General features: G+C 47.9%; 1 protein-coding gene across 3 annotated transcripts in view; it reads right to left on the bottom strand.

Annotated features, from left to right (window-relative positions):
• The window catches only part of BBS4 (Bardet-Biedl syndrome 4), a 68,398-nt gene that overhangs the window by 30,619 nt on the left and 15,614 nt on the right, over positions 1–22,165 (bottom strand). The window contains exons 3-6 of one of the 3 annotated variants that reach the window (XM_060260189.1): positions 7,688–7,767; positions 3,814–3,877; positions 3,101–3,212; positions 1,119–1,191 (exon numbers count right to left, since the gene is read on the bottom strand). In XM_060260189.1, the coding sequence (XP_060116172.1) occupies positions 1,119–1,191; positions 3,101–3,212; positions 3,814–3,877; positions 7,688–7,767 (329 nt within the window). The remainder of the gene's footprint in view (positions 1–1,118; positions 1,192–3,100; positions 3,213–3,813; positions 3,878–7,687; positions 7,768–22,165) is intronic. The other 2 variants (XM_060260190.1, XM_060260191.1) reach the window with 2 other exon arrangements.

Below are 22,165 nucleotides of genomic sequence, written 5' to 3'. Positions count from 1 at the left end.
GCCGAGGCTAGCCCAATCTCATCAGTTCTCAGAAAGCTAAGCAGGGTCGGCCAAGGTTGGTAATTGGATGGGAGACCACCAGGGGATGGTGACAAGGAAGCAGGCAACGGCAAACCGCCTCTGAACATCTCTGGCCTTGAAAACCCCACCAGGGATTGCCATAAGTCAGTTATGAATTGACGGCAACAAAAATTTAAGTCAGACTCTCGCCCCCTGAGAAGGGTGTCAAAGCCTTTAAAACAACAGCCCTTGAAGGCTGTTAACGCTGCTTTGGGACTGCGCCACAACTCTCTTTAAAAGTTTTACGTTTCATATATGCTGAACAGTGCAGTTCTGTATGCTAAGCTAGAAAATTATTCATTTTATGTTGTTGAAGCAGTTTCAAGTTTCCAGTTACTTTCTCCTATACGTGAATAGCCCCAGCATATCCTTGGCCACACATGTGCCCACAATCATCATGGGAACCGTTTATCTAGAACCTAGCTGGACTCAAAGAAATCCAGAGCAATTCCTGCCCAGATGAATCAAAAGGCTGCCTCAGCATTTAGCCCGATCCCGGATTAGTGTCTCCAGAGGTTAATGAGGGCTGCTGGGGGTGTGGCAAAGCCCCTGCTGGCTGGCTGGCTGCCGGCTCTCCTAATCCAGGGATTGTTATGCAGCTGCACCTACCACTCTTTGTGAGCGCTGTTCTGAGGACCAGCTGGGGCTGCTCAACACATTCACACACACACATTCTCTCTCTCTCTAGGCCAGGGGTCCCCAACACAGCACCACAGCGCCCGCCGACACCCTGCCTGGTGCCCACTAAGCGCTTTTAGAAAGCGGAAGGTGCTTTTGCCCAGCAGCGCTTCTGATTGGCTGTGCGGATTTAAAGACGTGCCAAAGAGGTGCTTATATTAGAACTATAAATGACTTCGCTCCCTAATGTTGTGCAGTTGGTTCCACCTCCTGCAAAAGACATTCCGATGTTGGCTGCGCTTCCTGTGGCAGCCATTCTGTGATTGTGCCCACCACACCTTATGTCGAAACTCCAAAGGTGCTTGTAGGCTTGAAAAGGTTGGGGACCCCTGCTCTAGGCCCTTATATTTAGGCAGTGGAAAGGAGAGCCTCATGCGTACCCAGTCCTTGTTGTTGAGTTTGGCCGCGTCAGTGTACACTTCAATGGCTGATTTGTGCTTCCCCAGAAGAAACCTGCAACGAAATTTCACAGCTCCCTTTTCCTCTGTCCTCGTTGCAAGATGCTGTTGTCCAGTCAACGGGCCTGAGGGGAGCTTGGCTGAGGAGGAGGAGGGCTGTGATGGACAGCCAAGCAGAACAGCTGTAACTGGCCCAAGAAAGCAGACCAGGTAAAGCACTGAGGGAACGGATTCATTCCACATCTCCACAGCTGTTCTTAGCTAGCCAGCAGGGGAACATTTTAGCTTTCTAGGACATCCAGTTGCTGAGTAGCAGTTCTCTTACAAAAGAGTTTTAAAGGGATATTAGAAATAGAGATGGCTGAATTGCAACTGATAATGAAGAGCTATTCTCCTGGACTGAATCAAGACCAAGGTTTCCTGTCTCATTTCCAATGCTGATTTCTCCATGTCTACTACCTCGCTGCACATTTCACCTAATCCAATTACACTTTCTATTGTCATTTGCCTGCTCATGAATGAATTGTGATAATATCACATTTAAAGATTTTGGATTAACTTGTTAATATTGACTTTATATGTTTTCGTAATTTAATCACGGTGTCTTTTCTGGTTGCTATCTCCCCGTGATTCTCCTTTGTTATATTTGTGCTCATGTCATTCGGCATCTGAAACTACTCCGAAATATAGGACAGATGGACTCCCATTCTAGCTGTACCTGAAGAAGTGAGCAGCAACTCACAAAAGCTCCCACCCCTCCCATAAATCTCATAAGGTGCTACTGGACTCTTGCACTTTTTCTACTGCTACAGACAAACTAACATGACTACCCATCTTGACTTAGCTAGCCAGAAAGTCTTCACTGGAGGGGAGAGAGTTCTCTCCTCCCTTGCACCTTTATAGACAGAGATTGTTACATCACCTGGGGGCAAAAAACCCTAACAGGTCTGTACAGCATGCACTGGGCAAATAAGAGGATGTCAGCTGCCTTCCAGTATCAAATATGTTAATGCTGATAATAATGGTATGACAGCAATCCTCACTTAGGGAAGGCCCATCTACAGTTGTCATGCAGCCAGTCTGTTGGCTATCCCACCACTTAGGGTGGCCCTGCCCTAGTATCGACCAGAGCCTGAGCCTTTCCCATTGGGGCTCTGTTTCTGTGAGACTCAGTTTGGTGTAGTGGTGAAGTGCGCTGACTCTCATCTGGGAGAACTGGGTTTGATTCCCCACTCCTCCACTTGCAGCTGCTGGAATGGCCTTGGGTCAGCCATAGCTATCGCGGAGTTGTCCTTGAAAGGGCAGCTGCTGTGAGTGTCCTTTGTGAGCTGCTCTGAGACTCTGCGATTTGGAGTGGAGGGCGGGATATAAATCTAATATCTTCTTCCCTGCAGAGGTGAAGGGGACTCCCCCGGCTCCCTTGGAGATCTTCAGGAGGCACTGCCCAGCCTGCCTGTTTGCCAGGGCTTTGGAGGGGGCTTGAATGGCAGGTGTCTTTTAAAGAGGGGAGCCAGAGGCAGAAGAGATTGGAAGGTTGCTGTTTTGTTTTCAGTTCTAAGCTGAAGATGTTTATAACTGTCATCGTAAGCCTCCTTGAACCATGAGGAAAGCCAGAAATCAATGTTTTAAGAAATAAATTAATCAAAACACAAGACAGCAAGGACTGTACAGGCAAGTATTTAGAGGCTGGGAAGGATAACTTTGTGTTTTAAAATGGCGATCGATAAAATGTCGGAGGTTTTTTTTTTAATGTAACATTTAAAGATGTAAAAACGTCACACGCTCTGAGCCTCTAAGAGATCAGAGATGTTAAACCAATTTGGAGGCTCCTTTAATTGGAAAGATGGAGGCCTGATTAAGGAGTTCACCTCCATGCAAATGCGACAGATAATTGAGCCAAAACAGTTGTTGGCCCCCCCACCCCGTGCGACACCTCCTTTCTGGAGGAGGAAAAGGGCACTTACAGTGACCGAGCCACCTGCTTGAGGTTGTCTGCGCTCTGAGGACTGAGAATAGCACAAGTCTGGAAGAGTTCCAATGACTCTTGAATCTTCCCTTCCAAGCGAAATATCAAAGCTGAAATGCAACAACACTTGTTAATCTGGGGATTCCCCCCACCCCAGGAGGTACCTGGCTGCATCCTGGGCAAGGCTGGGGTGTGTAGAGGAGAATGGCAGCCTGTGAATTCTCTGTCTCGTCTGTAGGGAAGCCGGGAACAGAGGGGGGCATATGAAGCTGTCCTATACCAAGCTGGATCATTGATCAAAGTAGCCCAAGACTGCCTCTTCCAATTGGCAGTAGGTCTCAAGGACTGTCTTTGCCCTGCTACCCAAGACCTCCCTGAAATGCTGTTCCCGGGGAACAGGCTGGAAAACTGCCTCTATAGTGACACTCTAGGAATTTCACCATCTCTCTATGGACTTTACCATAAAGATGAGGGAAAATTCCTAGATCATTACCTGGAAGTGATGTCACCCTCCTCAAATGGTATCCTCAGAAATATCACAAGGGGCAAATCAGGGGTCTGCAGTGGGGGAGAGGGAACTGGGAGAAATTACACCTCCCCTTCCACTAACAGAAGATGTAGTTTTGATCCAACTCATCAAGTTTAACTTAACATTTAGAAACAACTGGTGCACTTCAAGCTTGAAGCATATCAGCATCACCAGATCTTTACCTTGCACGTAGACCGCATATTCACACATTCCATGGCTCTCCTGAAGTTGCTCTTTTATAGCAATCTGAAACGCAAAGTGAAAGGAAGCCACATTTTAGTAACCCGGTTTTCAAGACGTTTTAGACTGGGTGAACAGTATGGTTAATAACCCAACATCTGAGCTTTTTGATAAAATGGTCTTGCCTTGAAATTAATCCAGCTTTCATTAAGGGAAAGTATATACCGAATGCACAAGCCTATTCTGTCTCTGAAGCAAAAAACACAATAATCTAACCATTCTCTCTTTGCTGGATAATTTGTCCATCCTGCTAAAGCGCTTTTTAAAGTCAAATTATCCAAGAAATGGGGCTCTCTTTTGTGTGAGGTTCCCCTCTTTTGCTTAATTGTCTTCTAGTGTCCTTTTATTTTACTCTTTTGCCATTAAAGCAATAGCTTCTGTACAGGTGACGCTACAGCAAGAGATTCCTGCCCCTCAAGTGCAATAGCTATTCATCGCCTGTAAAATTAAGAGCTGGGATGAATAGCCCTAGAGGTACACTCTGTCTTTTCACTACACTAATCATAAATTACCTTCGATGTATTAAAGTCCTTCAATCTCTTGTCTCACTTCCAAATGGAAGGCTGTTAATAGCCCCATCAATAATGGGGGTGGGGTTTTTGCAAAATTAGGAAGACTGATGACATATATACATTTGAGACAAAATAGGTTAAAGAAAGTCATTTTTATATAATGGAGGACCTTCTGTTAGGCACGGGGCTTTGTCCATCATACATGGAGTAAAGAATTAATTGATCCGATAATTTCTTGATTGACGTCTGTTGATATTTTGTGTCTGATGCTAGTTTTAACATTCAACTTTACATGCATTCGTTACTTGATTCTGTTTTTCTATTTTCAATTTTTTTAAAAAAAGCTCAGCGAAGCTCCTGCTTTTGTTCTTTTAAAAAAACAAAAATAAGCCAATGCTTTTCTCCTTAGTTTGAAGCAAGAGCGTGCCCTGCTAGAACCACTAAAGCACAATTTTATCCCTCCCCCTATTTTTAACTGCCATTCAATTTTTCAATCATGACAGGTGCATTTTCCCTGAAGAAGAAGAGGAGGAGGTTTTTATAGCCTATTTTTCTGTACTCCAAGGAGTTTCAAAGAGGCTTATAATTGCGTTCCCTTCCTGTCCCCACAACAGGCGACCTTGTGAGGGAGGTGGGGATGCGAGAGTTCTGGGAGAACTGTGACTGGCCCAAGGTCACCCAGCAGGCTTAAAATGCAGAGAGGGGGAATTAAACCTGGTTTTCCAGATTAGAGTCCAACACTCTTAACTACTACATCATGCTGGCTCCATGCAGGTCCCGAGACCAGATGGGCCCCCATTCACATGTGATGGAAGCGTCTTTGCCATGCTTCTGCTTGCACAGAATTCCCCAGCATCAATTTCATTCATTCATTAATGGAGATTTCTTCCCCAGATTGCACTGTGGGCTGCACCTCCCTTTGGCCTCTCAGACTATTCGGTGAGACAGGGGAAGCTGCCTGGACAGGTAAGCATCTGCAAGGTTCCATGGCCATAGCTGCAGCCAGGCTGTATCGCACCACACTAGAGGAAAATTGGAAGCTAGAGTTTGCTACACTCATGCTAGCCTGATCTCGTCAGCTCTCCAAACTAAGGAGTGTTGGTCCTGGGTAATACTTGGATGGGAGGCCACCAAGGAAGTCCAGGGTCACCACACAGAGGCAGGTGAAAGCAAACCACCTCTGTTCCTCTCTAGCCTTGAAAACTCTACGGGATTGCCATAAGTTGGCTTTGACCTGACGTCACTCCCCATCACCAGTTAGGGTTAAGAAATAATGAATGAAACAATGTACAGGGAGCTTCCCAAGTTAGTAGGGGTTTGAAAGGCTGCCAACCTTGTCTTTAGTGAGAACTACCTCTGAGTAATGAAAAAAAATATCCCTAACTACTTCCTCCTGTCCCAGAAACAGAATATGACTAGGAAGAAAACCCCAAATGAAGCTGCCACTGAAACAGCACATAGGAAAAGCTTATGAAATAAAAGATGTTTTAAAAAGCCTAGAGCAATATCTTCCTGAGTCTTCCAGTTTTCAAGAGGGTAGTTGTGCTGGTCTGCAGTAGAAGAGCTAGATTTGAATCCAGGAGCATCTTAGAGACCAACAAGTTTTTCAGGGAATGAGCTCCAGAGAGTCAAAGCTCCCTTGTTATCTGACAAAGGGATTTTTGATTCTTGAAAGCTCGCACCTCAAAAATCTCGCTAGTCTTTAAGACGCTACTGGACTCCAATCAAGCTGTTCTACAGCAGTAGTTCTCAGCCACCAGTATGCATACCACCAATAATACACAGAAGCAGTCCAGGTGGGACGCCAGGTTCATAACACTTACTATATGAAGCAACATATAGATGGAACCCGCTGTCTGTGATGCTCTGTATTCTTGGTGCTTGGAGGGCATAAGTGTTAGGGCTTCTGGAGTTCTGGTCCCACTAATGGACCTCAGGACGGCCACTGGGTCTTGGCCACTGTGTGACACAGAAATGTTGGACTGGATGGGCCACTGGCCTGATCCAACATTCCTTCGCTTATGTTCTTAAGAATTCCCTCTCTCAATTCTCACGTCCACCTTCAAGTGTGACATGCCAAAGCGACCCTGTCATGGATTATCCATCTGGGACCTTTTAGCTCACTAGCAGCAATAATTGAATGCTATCAAATACCTGTCAATGATCTTCTTAGAAAAATCAGTCTTTTGTTCCTACCGTGGAAGGATCCAGGTTCTTTGATAGAACGACTGGCGAGCTAGAAGCCATGAAAGGCTGAGAGCCCCTGCTTCAGTGGATGAATAAACTATTTGCAGCATCCAGCAAGCTCCCAAAAAGCTCATGAGCTACCAGTCAGAGACTCCAAGAATGTGGCTTTCCCTCATAATTTGAGTTAACAGCAGTAAGTACTTGCTTAGCATCAGTATAAGACTTTCAAATCAAAGTGCTTTGAGTACAAAATGCAATCTTGAAAAAGTATGGCTATAGTAAATTAGGGAAGAAATTTTATGGAAGAGGGGAAGGGGGTGAGAGGGAGCCAACAGTGAATACCCAGACCTCGAACCATGGTTTGATTGCAATGTTATGCAGTGTTCTTTCTGCTGTTAGGAGCTATGGATCTCTTTTTGGAGAAAAGCAGGATATAAATGCTTAAAAGGATGAGTTGGGGACTGGGAAACCAGACATCTGAAGACTCAAGGAAAACTAAGTATCCATATCCAACACAAGGATCTGGGTTCTCTCTCTTTCCCAAAGAAGATTTAAGAACCTAAGAAGAACCCTGCTGGATCAAACCAGCGGTCCATCTAGTCCAGCATCCTCACACAGGAGCCAACTGAGACCTTCCCTGATGTAGCCTCCTAGTGCTGGTATTCGCAGGTTTATTGCCTCAGAACGTACAGGTTTCTTTTGGCTGTAGCTACTGGGAGAATCTCTCTAATCTTCTTTTAAAGCCATCTGTGCCTGTGAACATCACTCCACCCTCTGGCAGCCAACCCCACATTTTAATCATTCTCTGTATAAAGAAGTATTTCCTTTTCTCCATCCTGAATCTACTGCTCATTGGCTTCACTGGGTGCCCTTAGTATTTGAGGAGAGGGAGAAAAAAGGTCTCTTTGTCAACTCCCTCCATGTTGTGCATACTTTTATAAACCTCTATCTTGTCCCCCCCCACACACTTAGTTGTCACTTTTCCAAACTGAAAAGTCTCAGACTCTTCAGCCATTCCTCATAAAGAAAGTGCTCCGACATCCTAATCACCTCGGTTGCTCTCTTCTATGCTTTCCCCAGCTCTGGAAGAACCTTCCCCAAAGCATTACACTCTTACCTTACACGTTTCATAGTCTTTGCGGATGTAGTGCAGGTGTATCAGCCAGTTTCTTTTCTCCAGTATGGGCAGTTCCAGCACTGTGCAAAAGATTGGCAGAACAAGCATTCAGGCATGGAGCAGACTGTTTAGGCCTTGAGAAATCCCACAGTTCACCCAGAGAAGATGATGATGATGATACTGGATTTACATCCTGCCCTTCACTCGGAATCTCAGAGCAGCTCACAATCTCCTTTACCTTCCCTCCCCCCCCCCAACAAATACCCTGTGAGGTAGGTGGGGCTGAGAGAGCTCTCCCAGAAGCTGCCCTTTCAAGGACAACTCTGGGAGAGCTATGGCTGACCCAAGGCCATTCCAGCAGGTGGAAGTGGCGGAGTGGGGAATCAAACCCGATTCTCCCAGTTAAGAGTCCCATACACTTAACCACTACACCAAACAGAGAGTGAAAAAACAAATGCAGAAGGTGACATCTGGACCCAAGTAAGCTACATTAGGAAAGGTCTGTTCTCCTTGGCCCCCTGAAGCAGGAATCAGGGCAAGAGCTTCTGTGGCCATATGGTTTACACCTTCTTATCAAACTGTGGCAAGTCCTTAAAGAGATGGGAGTACCAGACCACCTCACATGTCTCCTGAGAAACCTGTATAAGGGTCAAGAAGCAACTGTCAGAATGGGATATGGAACAACTGATTGGTTTAGAATAGGAAAAGGAGTTCGACAAGGATGTATATTGTCACCCTGCTTAGTTAATTTATATGCAGAGTACATCATACAGAATGCTGGCCTGGATGAAGCACAAGCCGGAATGAAGATTGCCAGGAAAAATATCAACAGCCTCAGATATGCAGATGACACTATTCTAATGGCAGAAAGTGAGGAGGACCTAAAGAACCTCTTGTTGAGGGTGAAAGAGGACAGCAAAATAGTAGGCTTGAAACTCAACATCAAAAAAAACTAAGATCATGGCATCTGGCTCCATTACACCTTGGCAAATAGAAGGGAAAGATATGGAAGTAGTGACAGACTTCACATTTCTGGGGTCCAAGATCACTGCAGATAGTGACAGAAGCCATGAAATTAAAAGGCGTTTGCTCCTTGGGAGGACAGCTATGGCGAACCTGGGCAGTATAATTAAAAAGTAGAGACATCACCCTGCCAACAAAAGCCCATATAGCCAAAGCGATGGTATTCCCAGAAGTAATGTATGGCTGTGAGAGCTGGACCATAAGGAAGGCTGAGTGCAGAAGAATAGATGCTTTTGAGATGTGGTACTGGAGAAGACTCTTGAGACTCCCTTGGACTGCAAGAAGATCAAGTCAGTCAGTCCTAAGGGAAATCAACCCTGGCTGTTCCCTGGAAAGTCATATGCTGGAGCTGAAGCTCAAATACTTTGGCCACCAAATGAGAAGGGAGCACTCACTGGAGAAGATCCTGATGTGGGAAAGACAGAAGGCAAAAGAAAAAGGGGACGGCAAAAGATGAGATGGCTGGACAGCGTTACTGATGTAACAAACACAAATTTGAGCAGACTTCAGTGGAAGACAGGAGGGCCTGGCGTGACTTTGTCCATGGAGTCGCAAAGAGTCGGACTCAACTATGCGACTGAACAACAACAAAAATCAACTCTGTGAGATTGGAAAACATCAGAAACTGGCAAGGATTCTGATGCAAGCTACAATTTGGGAGAGGCTGTGCCTCTGCTTTGAATATAAGAAGAGTCCTGCTGGATCAGACCAGTGGTCCATCTTGTCCAGCATCCCGTCTCATACAGTGGCCAACCAGTTTCTCTGGAGGGCCAAGAACAGGACATAGAGGCTGAGGCCTGCCCTGATAAGAGCATCAGAAGAGCCCTGCTGGATCAGGCCAGTGGTCCATCTAATCCAGCATCCTGTCTCAGTGACCAACTGGATCCTCTGGAGGGCCAACAACAGGCCACAGAGATCGCGGCCTTCATAAGAACATAAGAAGAATCCTGCTGGATCAGACCAATGGTCCATCTAGTCTAGCATTCAGTCTGGTGGAATTTAGCCTAGCCTCTTTTAGCTCAGGGACAATCTTCCCCTGAGGTTGCCTCCCGGCCCTGGGATTCAGAGGATTAGTGCCTCTGAATGTGGAGGTTCCTCTTAGTCACCATGACTGGTAGCAACATCCTCCATGGATCTATTCAATCGCCTTTGAAAGCTGTTCATTCCTGTGGCCATAACTACATTCTCTAGCAGCAAGCCACACATTTTAATCACCCTTTGTCAACTAGCATTTCCTTTTGTTCATTCTCCATGCAGAAGTTCCAGGTTCAATCCCTGACACCACCAATTTAAAGGATTAAAGTAATAAGCAATGTGAAAGACCTCTGATTGAGACCCTAGAGAGCCGCTGCCAGCCTAGACAACACCAACTTGACAGACCGAGGGTCTGATTTGCTATAAGAAGAAGAAATTGGATTCATATTCCGCCCTCCACTTCGATTTCACAGAGTGGCTCACAATCTCCTTTATCTTTCTCCCCCACAACAGACACCTTGTGAAGTGGGTGGAGCTGTGAGAACTCTCACAAGGACAACTCCTTTCAAGGACAACTCCTACAAGAGCTATGGCTGACCCAAGGTCATTCCAGCAGCTGCAAGTGGAGGAGTGGGGAATCAAAACCGGTTCTCCCAGATAAGAGTCCACACTTAAGACAGCTTCCGGTGTGTTCACTGTGTTTTGCTGCACATTTAAATGTGGGTTTTGGTCTGGGACACAGGAGGATGCTTGGAGGATGAACACAGTAGGAAAGCCAAACTTTCTCCCCTCTCGTATGTTAATCAACGGAGAAAACATTATACAAAGCACTGGAGAAGATTTGAAAGATGATGCTGTTTTGGACCACGGGGAGACCATCAGCAACCACCATCTTGCTTTGCTTACAAGTGGCCTTGGGGCTCCCGCTGGCTATTGCTAGCTGGACTGTTGGACTCAGTCAACATGGCAGACTTTATCCTCCTCGGTGACTGCCCAAAAGTCCATTTGGAGCTTTACAGAAGCACTGGATGACAAGTCCATCAGCAATAAGTAGTCTTCCCCCAGCTGTAAATCTGAGAACGGGTGCCTCTTTCTTGTTGGATTAAAACTTTTTAAAAGCTATGCTGCTTTCAAGCAACCACAGTGCAATGGATCCGATTCTGCTGCTGGAGATGACAGTAACCCATAGTAACTGATAAGTACGGTAAATCTAATGTTTGAAGCTGATATAACAGTGATGTGTGGCAGAAACCAAAGCCAATGGGCTACTTGAGCAATGGCATGGGCATGAAGCCCCACATCTGCCCTTTGCAGAGGGGCACCCCAGATGCCGACTGGGGACAGATATGTGGGGGGGGGGGCTTGAGAGCAATTGTGCAGAGAGGTGTTTGCCGGCAGAAGCCTCTTGCAATTCGAGCAGCACATGCAACACCAAAAGGAGGAACTGAGCAGGTAAAAAAGAAAGATCACCTGAAAGGCGGTTCTGAGACTGAATGTACAATTTAAAAATGCCTCTCTCTAACATCGGCAGGTTCAAGAGCAGCATCTGAACGTTCACCTCCCCATTTCTGCCATTGTGGGGAAATCAATCGCCAAATGCTTTCATTTTGTGGTGGCTTAAGAATTGTATGGGCCAGCAGGGGCCACGATTCATCTTTAAAAGGAGGAAGGGAAATAATGTTAACAAGGGCCTAAAGACCGTCCTTCCGAGGTCAGTCATATGAGTACCCAGCTTGCTGGGAGGGAAAGTGTAGATGACTGAGGAAGGCAATGGCAAACCACCCCGTAAAAAAGTCTGCTGTGAAAACATTGTGATGCAACGTCACCCCAGAATCAGAAACAACTGGTGCTTGAGCAGGGGACTACCTTTTTTAAAGACATCAGAGTGGCAGCAGAGCAAAGGGTAAAGATTTGGGCGCAAAACCCAAAGATCGACAGCTATTTCCTTCCAGTATGGAGTGCAGGAAGAACAGTGCTGTATGTGGGAACCCCAGGAGAGCTTCCCCATTTGCAGGCCAGGGTTTGAAAAGTCTTATATCCACAAGCAAAGGCATAAGCAGCCCCAGTTTATAAAGACCAGCATCAGGGGTCAGCATTACTGGGCAGCTGTGGAGGCCCAGCCCACGCCCCAGCCAGGTTAGGTGAGGTGGATACAGGATTGCCAACCTCCAGGAGGCAATATACAATGAAAGAGGTCGCACAGGAAACGAACGATCCTAACCCAAAGGTAACTGTGACTCAAATCGCTAAAATATATACAACATTATATCAAGAGCAGGCAAACTATAGAATTGCTGTTCACATGAAGAATACCCAGTCCAATTTCATTCACCGTTTTCCCATAAAGTCAATGGTCTTTCTGAAGATATCAGTCTTTCCAATCCATGTAGTGATTTTGCATCTCCGTTAATCCCATGAAAATACATACGTGCAACAGGTAGCCGCTGTTTCAATTCCTGTTCCAGTGCTGACGGAAGTGTTATTTCCAGGATACAAACTCCATACAAAAGCTTATGCTGGACAATATGTCTCATCGTGCACAAGTCTTTCAGGCAAAATGCTCAGCGGGGAAGAAGACTCTATGGCACTGTACCCTGCTGAGGTCCCTCCTCTCCTCAAACCCCGCCCTCTCCAGGCTCCACCCTTCCAAAATCTCCAGGTATTTCCCAACCCAGACCCGACAACCCTTTGCGGATACAGGAACTTTTATGAGGGGTTTGGCTTTTCGCTGGAGATCAGGCCAGAGCCGCATGAGGATAACTGGCTCATGTCAAGATGTGATGCTGAATATCTACAAAAATACCAGCTGCAACTCCAACGGCAGCCGTTATCATGGCTACCATAATAAATGATGCAGCCCAAGCTCTTCTCCTGTCCTGCATGCAAACTCGGCGCAAACACATGCAGCCAATATCTGCATTGCCTCGCACACCCCATGGAAAACCTCTGAAGCCTCATGCCCCCTCCAGCTACAGTGAGTTTTTTCGCTCCGCTGCTAAGCTTCTTTCTCCCCTTCTGCTGCTCGCAAACGAGGCCGTTGGAACCCAGCCTTAAATCAAACGATAAACCTGTATGGCTGGCAGTTATTTACAGTCAGCTGGGTTTAATAAAACCCATCATATACAATTCGGATGCCAGCAGCAGAGCTATAATTCATCTCGCTACCCCTGTATTAATAGGCCCTCCTGATACACAAGGAGGCAGAAATGGATTTGGGGGGGGGGGGGGGAGGAGAAGCAGGTTTCAAGGAGCATGCTCATTCTTGACTCTAGAGTCCCTCCTAGTGGAGAACAAGCTTTATGTCAAGTTTCCCAATTTCCCCCATGAACTTCGACACGGAGGTGAGGTTTCTGTTATTACACAGTCTTCCTAAGCTGTCAAGAATGGATTAGGAACGTTGCCAACAACCCTGGGCTCTTTCTTTCTAGCTAGACACTGTGGAAAGCTGCAACATACTGCCGCTGACCAGCTGTCCAGTGGCTGAGATGTCTCCCTTGCCCTTCCAGGACCCTTCCAGCTGACTGATACAGAACAGTAAACAATGAGGCAGTCTCATTCAGAACAGCATGCTCAAATTGTGGGTGTGGGTCTGAAGCACCTGCCTGATACCAGTCCCTTCAATGTATAACATAATGGCATAAGAAGAGCCCTCCTGGATCAGACCAGTGGTCCGTCTAGTCCAGCATCCTGTCTCACACAAGCGGCCAACCAGGTCCTCTGGGCAGAGAAGTTGAGGCCTTCATAAGAATATCAGAAGAGCCCTGTTGGGTCAGACCAGTGGTCCATCTAGTCCAGCCTTCTGTCTTGCATAAGTGGCCAGCCAGGTCCTCTGGAGGGCCAACAACAGGGCACAGAGGCCAAGGCCTTCATTAGAACATCAGAAGAGCCCTGCTGGATCAGACCAGTGGTCCATCTAGTCCAGCATCCCATCTCGCACAAGTGGCCAACCAGGTCTTCTGGAGGGCCAGCAACAGGGCATGGAGGCCGAGGTCTTCATAAGAACATCAGAAGAGCCCTGCTGGATCAGACCAGTCAACCCTCTAGTCCAGAATCCCATCTCACACAGTGGCCAACCAGTTCTTCTGGAGGGCCAGCAACAGGACATGGAGGCCGAGGCCTTCATAAGAACATCAGAAGAGCCCTGCTGGATCAGACCAGTAGTCCAGCATTCTGTCTCACACAGTAGTCAACCAGTTCCTCTGGAGGTTGAATAACAGGGCATAGAGGCAGAGGTCTTCCTAAGAACATCAACCCTGCTGGATCAGACCAGTGGTCCACCTAGTCCAGCATCCTGTCTCACACAGAGGCCAACCAGTTCCTCTGGAGTGCCAACAACAGGGTACAGAGGCTGAGGCCTTCCCCTGATGTTGCCTCCTGGCTCTGGGATTCAGAAGATTTGTGCCTCTGAATGTGGAGGTTCCCCATAGTCACCATAGGTAGAATCTACTAATAGATTTATCGTCCATGAATCTACCTAATCCACTTTGAAAGTTGTTTATTCCTCTGGCCATCACTACATCCTCTGGCAGCGAATTCCACATTTGAATAACACTCCGTGTTAAGTAGCATTTCCTTTTGTCCTGAACCTACTGCCCGTCAGTTTCATTGGATACCCTTGAGTTCTAGCATTTGGGGAAAGGGAGAAAAAATTCTCTTTGTCAACTCTCTCTACTCCATGCACAAGTTGACAAACCTCTTATCACGTCCCTCCTTAGTTGTCTCTTTTCTAAACTGAAATGTATAAACTGGGGGGGGGGGGGGGGATACAGTATTATTCCAAATCTTCTGCATTAATTTACAAATCGAGAACACTTGATAGCGATAAAAGTGCTCCCTATGAGTCGTGGGCTGGAGGTAGATCCAGGTGGGCAGCTATGTTGGTCTGAAGCAGTAGAACAAAGTAGGAGTCCAGTAGCACCTTTAAGACCAAAAGGTAAGCTTTCGTATGCATGCATATTTCTTCAGACAAGAGAAGAAGACGACGACATTGGATTTATATTCCGCCCTCCACTCTGAATCAGAGTCTCAGAGCAGCTCACAATCTCCTTTATCTTCCTCCCCCACAACAAACACCCTGTGAGGTCGGTGGGGCTGAGAGATCTCTCACAGCAGATGCCCTTTCAAGGACAGCTCCTACAAGAGCTATGGCTAACCCAAGGCCATTCCAGCAGCTGAAAGTGGAGCAGTGGGGAATCAAACCCAGTTCTCCCAGATAAGAGTCCGCACACTTAGCAAGGTGGCAAGAGTCCGCACACTCAGCAAAAGTTGGCTGAGCCTGTGTGTGGATGGAGAGGAGACAGCAGTGACGGCTGGACCACCAGAGAAAACAACTTGAAATTATCAAACCATCACGGAAGCGACGAGTGTCTTAGCTGCTGGGCCAGGAATCATCAGAGGCCGCGTCGCGGTCTGGTGGTGGCTTTTCCTCAGGAAGCTTCTCCATGGCCATCCCTCTTTACTCGCAGCAGGTGTTTGTTGGGGTGCAGCGGCTTGTCAGATTCACTGGCGATTGAAAACCCCTGGAACTGAGGGACCCTGTTTGCGCGTCCTGCCACAGCAGCTTGTGGATTGTACAATGGCTCCTGCCACGGCCGGGAACTTTCCAGGAAGCTGACTCGGCCCAGCCCGTTGCTACCAGCTGAGTGCCTGAAGATCCTGTTTGCGCAGCTGGGAGACATGAGGAGGGTTTTACTCCCCTTGGGTCTGCCAAGCTGTGTTGCCGGGTCAGTTGGACAGAAAGATCTCATGCTGGGAAGGGGGGATCCTGCATTATATTACCGCACTTTAAGGATAACTGTATCCAATACCTTGCACTTTAGAGAGACTACAGGTGAGTAAGGCACAACAGCACTTTATCTGGTTCTACTCTTATAACATCTACCTCCAACTGCCAATTTTTATGAATGGAATTAGGACTGGATTTTGATTGCTGAATTGATTGATTGATTTTTTGGTTAATTAATTTGGATGAAATTACTGATTGATTGGCTACTTGACACAAAATATTGTATTTTTAGCAAATTAATGTGGGTTTGATTCGACTGGGGAGGGTTTTATAGTTAATAAGCCATCAGAAATTTGATTGAATTATTATTAGCTAATTTATTAAAAGGAAGACTGTGAGGTTTTTTTTAAATCTATTAACTATTAGACCAGCTTAATTGGCAGATATAGATAAATTAAGCAGAAGATTGGGTTGGAAAGGGTTGTGAGGGTTGGGGAGTTAGTAAACTGCAGGGTGGTGAGCTGTGTTTTTTACAACTGATCTGACGCTACAGCAGAGACCAAGGGGGGATGACCGGCCTGGGGATCCCAGTACTCCTGGGGAGGGGAAGATATGACAGTGGGAACAGACATTGCTATAAGGGAAAGAGGCTGAGCCATGGAAGTGCTCAGCCCCCTTCCAGTCTGTGTCCCAACCCGAGGGTAGCAGGTAGTGGGGTCAGGTTGAATTACTCGCCTCCGTCATTGGTACTATGCAATGCCAGGTCCATAAATAATAAGACCTCAGTCCTCCAAGAGTTTTTGCTCGAGCAGGACGTGGACCTGGCTTGCGTGACTGAGACCTGGGTGCGAGATGGGGAGACTGTAGTTCTCTCCCAAATGGCTCCCCCAGGAAACTCAGTCTTTCACCAATCACGGACTAGCGGGCGGGGGGGAGGGGTGGCCCTATTCATAAGAGAGGCTTACTCCTTCCGGGCTCTCCCAGCCCCAGAGATCAGTGGCACTGAATGTGCTGGTCTGGCATGGGATGTTGGGGAGGGGTTGGCGATATGCCTGGTGTACCGTCTGCCTAACGCACCAGCTGGTGCCTTACCATCCCTGATGGAGGCCGTAACAGGCTGGGCATTGGAACACCCAAGGCTTTTGATCCTGGGAGATTCCAATGTCCATGCCAATGACGTGACCTCCAGTCAGGCGATGGACTTAGTGTCATCCATGGCAACACTGGGACTCTCCCAATTTGTTACAATGCCCACTCACCAGGCGGGGCACATGCTAGATCTGATCTTTGCAGCGGGGGGTTTAGTGGATGGTATGACTGTTGAAGCAGTGCAATGGTCGGACCACTATGCCCTCAAAGCTCGTGTGGATGTCCCACACCCCAAGCCCGTTTAGGCGGCAAGCAGATTTTGGCTCACCTGCAGAGCCTGATGGACCCTGAGCAGTTCCAAACGGCTCTACGGGACTCCTGGTCCCCTGGCGATTCCCTTGATGACCTGGTTGAGTCTTGGCACGGATGGCTCTCCAGAACCATCGACGAGATCGCACCTCGGTGCCCTCTGCGCCCTTGCTCTAAGTCAGCGCCATGGTATACCCCGGAATTGCGGCAGATGAAGTGAGGGCTCAGCCGGCTAGAGAGGCAATGGCGGAGTACTCAAGAGGAAGCAGCTAGAACATCTTATAGAGAGTTTATGTGGTCCTATAAGATGGCAATCAAAACCACAAAGAAAATTTACTTTGCGGCCAAGATAGCATCTGCAACTTCATGCCCGGCACAATTGTTTAGTACAATTCAGACCCTTACAACACCGCCGCAAGGCAGGCCAAATTCTAGGGAACTGGAGATTGGAAACAGTATGTGAACTCGAGGCCCCTTGCCTGTCTTCTGGACCAGTTCTGGAACACTTCAATACACTCAGCCTGCAGGAAGTCGACAGAATCCTCTCCACTGTACGCCCAACAACTTGTGATCTGGACCCTTGCTCCTCCTGACTAATTAAAGCTTGCCAGAGGGAGTTTAGATATCCTATACGGTATATCGTAAATAGATCCCTCTCGGAAGGGCTTTTTCCAGCGCCTCTTAAAGAGGCAGTGGTCTGCCCTCTCCTGAAAAAAACCACTTTAGATCCGGCCGAATTGGCACTACCGGCCAGTCTTGAATGTACCCTTTTTGGGGTAAAATTATTGAGAGGGCAGTAGTGCTACAGTTACAGAGTTTTCTGGATGATGCTTCTGTTTTAGACTCCCACCAGTCCGGCTTACTTCCAGGTCATGGGACGGAGACAGTGCTGGTCGTCCTGGTGGATGACCTCCAGCGGCATCTGGATCGAGGCGGCTCAGCGGTACTGATGCTGTTAGACCTATCAACTACGTTCGATACTGTCGACCATCGGTTGCTGACCCACCGCCTCACAGATGCAGGGATTGGCCTTGCAATGGCTTTCCTCTTTCCTTGATGGTCAGAGATGAAGGGTGGTGATTGGGGGATAATTGTCCCGGAGACACACACTTAATTGTGGGGTGCCTCAGGGGGCGGTGCTCTCCCCGATGTTAACATCTATATGTGCCCCCTTGCGCAGATTGTCCGGAGGTATGGGTTGTGTTGCCACCAGTATGCTGATGACACCCAACTCTAGCTACTGATGGATGGCCGGCCTGACTGTGTCCCAGAAAATCTGGATCTGGCGTTGCAAGCTGTGGCAGGTTGGCACAGGCTGAGTTGATTGAAGTTGAATCCAGCAAAGACAGAGGTTATTTGCCTGAATCATGGCGGTCTGGGCTGGGAAATATCCCTACCAGCATTTGACAGTGCACCACTGACAATGGCGCACAAGGTCAAGAGCCTGGGGGTGCTGCTGGAGCCTGCCCTGACAATGGAGGCCCAGATAGCAGCCACTGCCAAATCCGCTTTCTTCCAACTAAGGCGGGTGAGGCAGTTGGTCCCCTTCTTGGAGCACAACGACCTGGCCACAGTGATCCATGTTACGGTCACCTCGAGGTTAGACTACTGTAATGCCCTCTACTTGGGGCTGCCCCTGTGCCGAACCCAGAAACTACAGCTAATGCAGAACGCGGCGGCCAGGCTGTTATTGGGACTTCCCAGGTGGGAGCACATACAGCCGGGGCTGCGGGAACTGCGCTGGCTGCCAATAGTGTACCAGATTCGTTACAAGGTGCTCATTATTACCTTTACCCTATATGACCTAGGACCTGCCTACCTTAGGGACTGTCTCTCCCCACACGTTCCCCAGAGAGTACTTTGATCTGAACCGCAAAACCTATTGAAGAAGACGACGACATTGGATTTATATTCCGCCCTCCACTCAAGAGTCTCAGAGCGGCTCACAATCTCCTTTATCTCCCGCCCTCACAACAGACACCCTGTGAGGTGGGTGGGGCTGGAGAGGGCTCTCACGGCAGCTGCCCTTTCAAGGACAACCTCTGCCAGAGCTATGGCTGACCCAAGGCCATTCCAGCAGGTGCAAGTGGGGGAGTGGGGAATCAAACCCGGTTCTCCCAGAGAAGAGTCTGCACACTTAACCACTACACCAAACTGGCTCTATTGGTAATCCCCAGACCGAAGGAGGCCAAACTAAAGACCACCAGAGAAAGGGCCTTCTCGATTGCAGCCCTCCACAGGTGGAACTAACTGCCAGAGGAGGTGAGGGCCTTGCGGAACCTTGTTCACTTCCGCAAGGCCTGCAAGACCTCTCTCTTCCGGCTGGCCTTTAATTGACGTGCAGCCTACAGCCTAGGAACCTGGAGAAATGCCGTCACCATCAAAAATATACAACATCTAATGAGATTAGCACCAAACCAATTTTGAATTGTTTTAAACTGTAGAATTGTGATTTTATAATATAACTATTTTAATTGTTACCATGATTTTATACTGTGAGCTACCCTGAGCCTGCCTCCGTGGGGAGAGCGGGATAGAAATAAAATAAAATAAAAATAAACTTAACCACTACACCAAACTGGCTCTACATCAAACTGGAATGGGGTAAGAACATAAGAGAAGCCATGTTGGATCAGGCCAATGGCCCATCCAGTCCAACACTCTGTGTCACACAGTGGCATACACACACACACACACATACACACACACTGTGGCTAATAGCCACTGATGGATCTCTGCTCCATATTTTTATCCAATCCCCTCTTGAAGCTGGCTATGCTTGTAGCTGCCACCACCTCCTGTGGCACATGTTAATCACCCTTTGGGTGAAGAAGTACTTCCTTCTATCCACAAGGCGGGATCTACCATGGAGAAAGCATTGCTTAACATAAGAGCTGCACAGAATAAACGTCAGATTTTGAGAGCAGCAAGACATGAACATTAGATGTTTGAGGGTCACAAGACGGATGGACAGAAGGAAGGAAGGGAGATTGAGAAAGTGGAAAGAAAGCAACTTTAAATGCATTCTCCAAACCGCTGGCTAGCTTGCCTTGGGAATGTTACTTAAAGAAACAAATGCCTTCTCCAAGCTGGCCAATAGGGCAGTAGGGGCTTTGAGAGCCAAACAATATGTGTGAAAGAGCCATGTGTGGCTCCCGAGTCACAGTTTGGCCACCCTTGGCCTGGTGGAACATCTCTGCCTTGCAGGCCCTGTGGAATTGCATTAGGACTTGCAGGGCATAAATGTCATTCAGCAGAGAGTTCCACCAGGTTGGCGCCAGGGCCACAAAAGCCCTGGCTGAATGTGTGCTGTCCACGGGGTTTCAGTGAGGGCCCACACTGCTGCATTCTGGACCAGTTGCAATTTCTAAGTCAGTCTCAAGGGCAGCCCTGCATAGAGCGAGTTATAGTAGTCAAGTCTGGAGGTGACCATTGCATGGAATTCTGTGGCTAGGTCAGGATGAGACAGGAAGGGGGCCAGTTGCTTGACCTGGTGCAGCTGAAACAACACCAGTCTGGCAACATTTGTGATCTGGGTCACCATTGATAGGGAAGCATCCAGAAACACTCCCAGGCTCTTGACAGTCAGTGCTGGTGCTAGAGGCACACCACCAAGAGCTTGGGAGTTAGCACCCCAGTCCTGAATCCCTCCTCCTACCCAGCCACTGAACCGCCATCTTGGATGGATTCAGCCCCAGCTGGCCCTGTTTTAATCATCCCACCATGGCCTCCAGCCCCTCAGCCATATTTGCTGGGGCAACGTCCGGCTAGACGCCCATCAACAGATATAGCTGGGTGTCACCAGCATACTGATGACATCAGCATACTAATGACATCCAAGCCTGAAACTCCACACCAGCCGGGCGAGGGGGTGCACGCAGATGTTAAATAATACTGGGGAGAGGACTGCCCCCTGAGAGACCCACGTTCATGAGAAATGCTTGCTGAAAGACTGCTAGAAAAAGAAATCTGCATCAAGCAGGGGTCTTCAACCCCTTCTAGGCCTAAGGGCACCTTTGGAATTCTGACACAGCATGGTGGGTGCAGCCAAAATATGGCTGCCACAGGAGGTGTAGCCAGCCACAAAATGGCTACCACAGGAGGTGCAGCCAGCCACAAAATGGCTGCCGCAGCTGACCTTCTGTCACACAGTGAAGATCTTTGAGCTGTGGTGGTAGCTGCTGCCAAAGCAACATTTTTAAACATCTGTAGAGCCAATCTAAAAAGCCTCACTGGGCAAAGCCCCACCTCGTCCTGCCAATTTTCTAAAAACACTCAGTGGGCAACAGAAAAGGTGTCAGCAGGCACCACGGCACATGTGGGCATCACACTAAGAAGTCATGGCATAGTGCATCTGTTGGGATGCCAATATGCCTCTTTTGAGCCAGTACAATCTTTACACACATGCTAAATCAGACTGCTGGTCCATCAAAGTTGGTATCATCTACTCAGACTGGCAGCAGCTCTCCAGGGTTAAAGGGAGAGGTCTTTCACATCACCTACTGTGATGGTGGTGGTGGAAAAGTGCCATCCAGCCACAGATGACTTATGGCCAGGAGTGGAATTCTAGCCGGAGCCCCTTTGCATATTATGCCACACAACCCTGATGTAGCCAATCCTCCAAGAGCTTACAAAAAAGAGCCTTGTAAGTTCTTGGAGGATTGGCTACATCAGGGGTATGTGGCCTAATATGCAAAGGAGCTCCTGCTAGAATTCCACCCCTGCTTATGGCAACTCCATAGGATTTTCAAGGTGAGAGACGTTCAGAGGCAGTTTGCTACTATAAGCCTCCACATACTGACCTCGGGCTTCCCTAGCGGTCTCCCATTCAAGTACTAAACAGCATTGACCCTGCTTAGCTTCCAAGATCTGATGGGACAGGTCTAACTTGGGCCATCAAGGTCAGGGCCATTCCGTATGACTTAACAGGAGATGCCGGGGATTGAACCTGGGACCTTTTTCACGCCAAGTGGATACTCTACAACTGAGTCATGTCCCCTCCCTTCCCTATGCCGTTATTAGGCTTGGAACACAGCCTTGATCCAGCATTAACTAAGAAGGTCATGGGGTGGATTGGAAGCCAGTCAGATTCTAAGAACATAAGAACATAGGAGAAGCCATGTTGGATCAGGCCAATGGCCCCTCCAGTCCAACACTCTGTGTCACAAAGAGGCCTAAAAAACCAAGCAGAACACACAGGATCATTGTGATAATGAAATCAGCTGACCCATGCATACATTGCCTTGAATTCCTTGGGGAAATGGTATCTACAACGCAAACAACATTTGTGTGTGTGTGCGTGAGAGAAATACTTTTGCAAATTCACAATGTTGGCACTACAGCGCCATGTGAATCTT

Source organism: Heteronotia binoei, chromosome 19, assembly GCF_032191835.1.
Source record: "Heteronotia binoei isolate CCM8104 ecotype False Entrance Well chromosome 19, APGP_CSIRO_Hbin_v1, whole genome shotgun sequence".
NCBI classification, from domain to species: Eukaryota; Metazoa; Chordata; class Lepidosauria; order Squamata; family Gekkonidae; genus Heteronotia; species Heteronotia binoei.
This window is presented reverse-complemented; position numbering and strand designations above follow the sequence as displayed.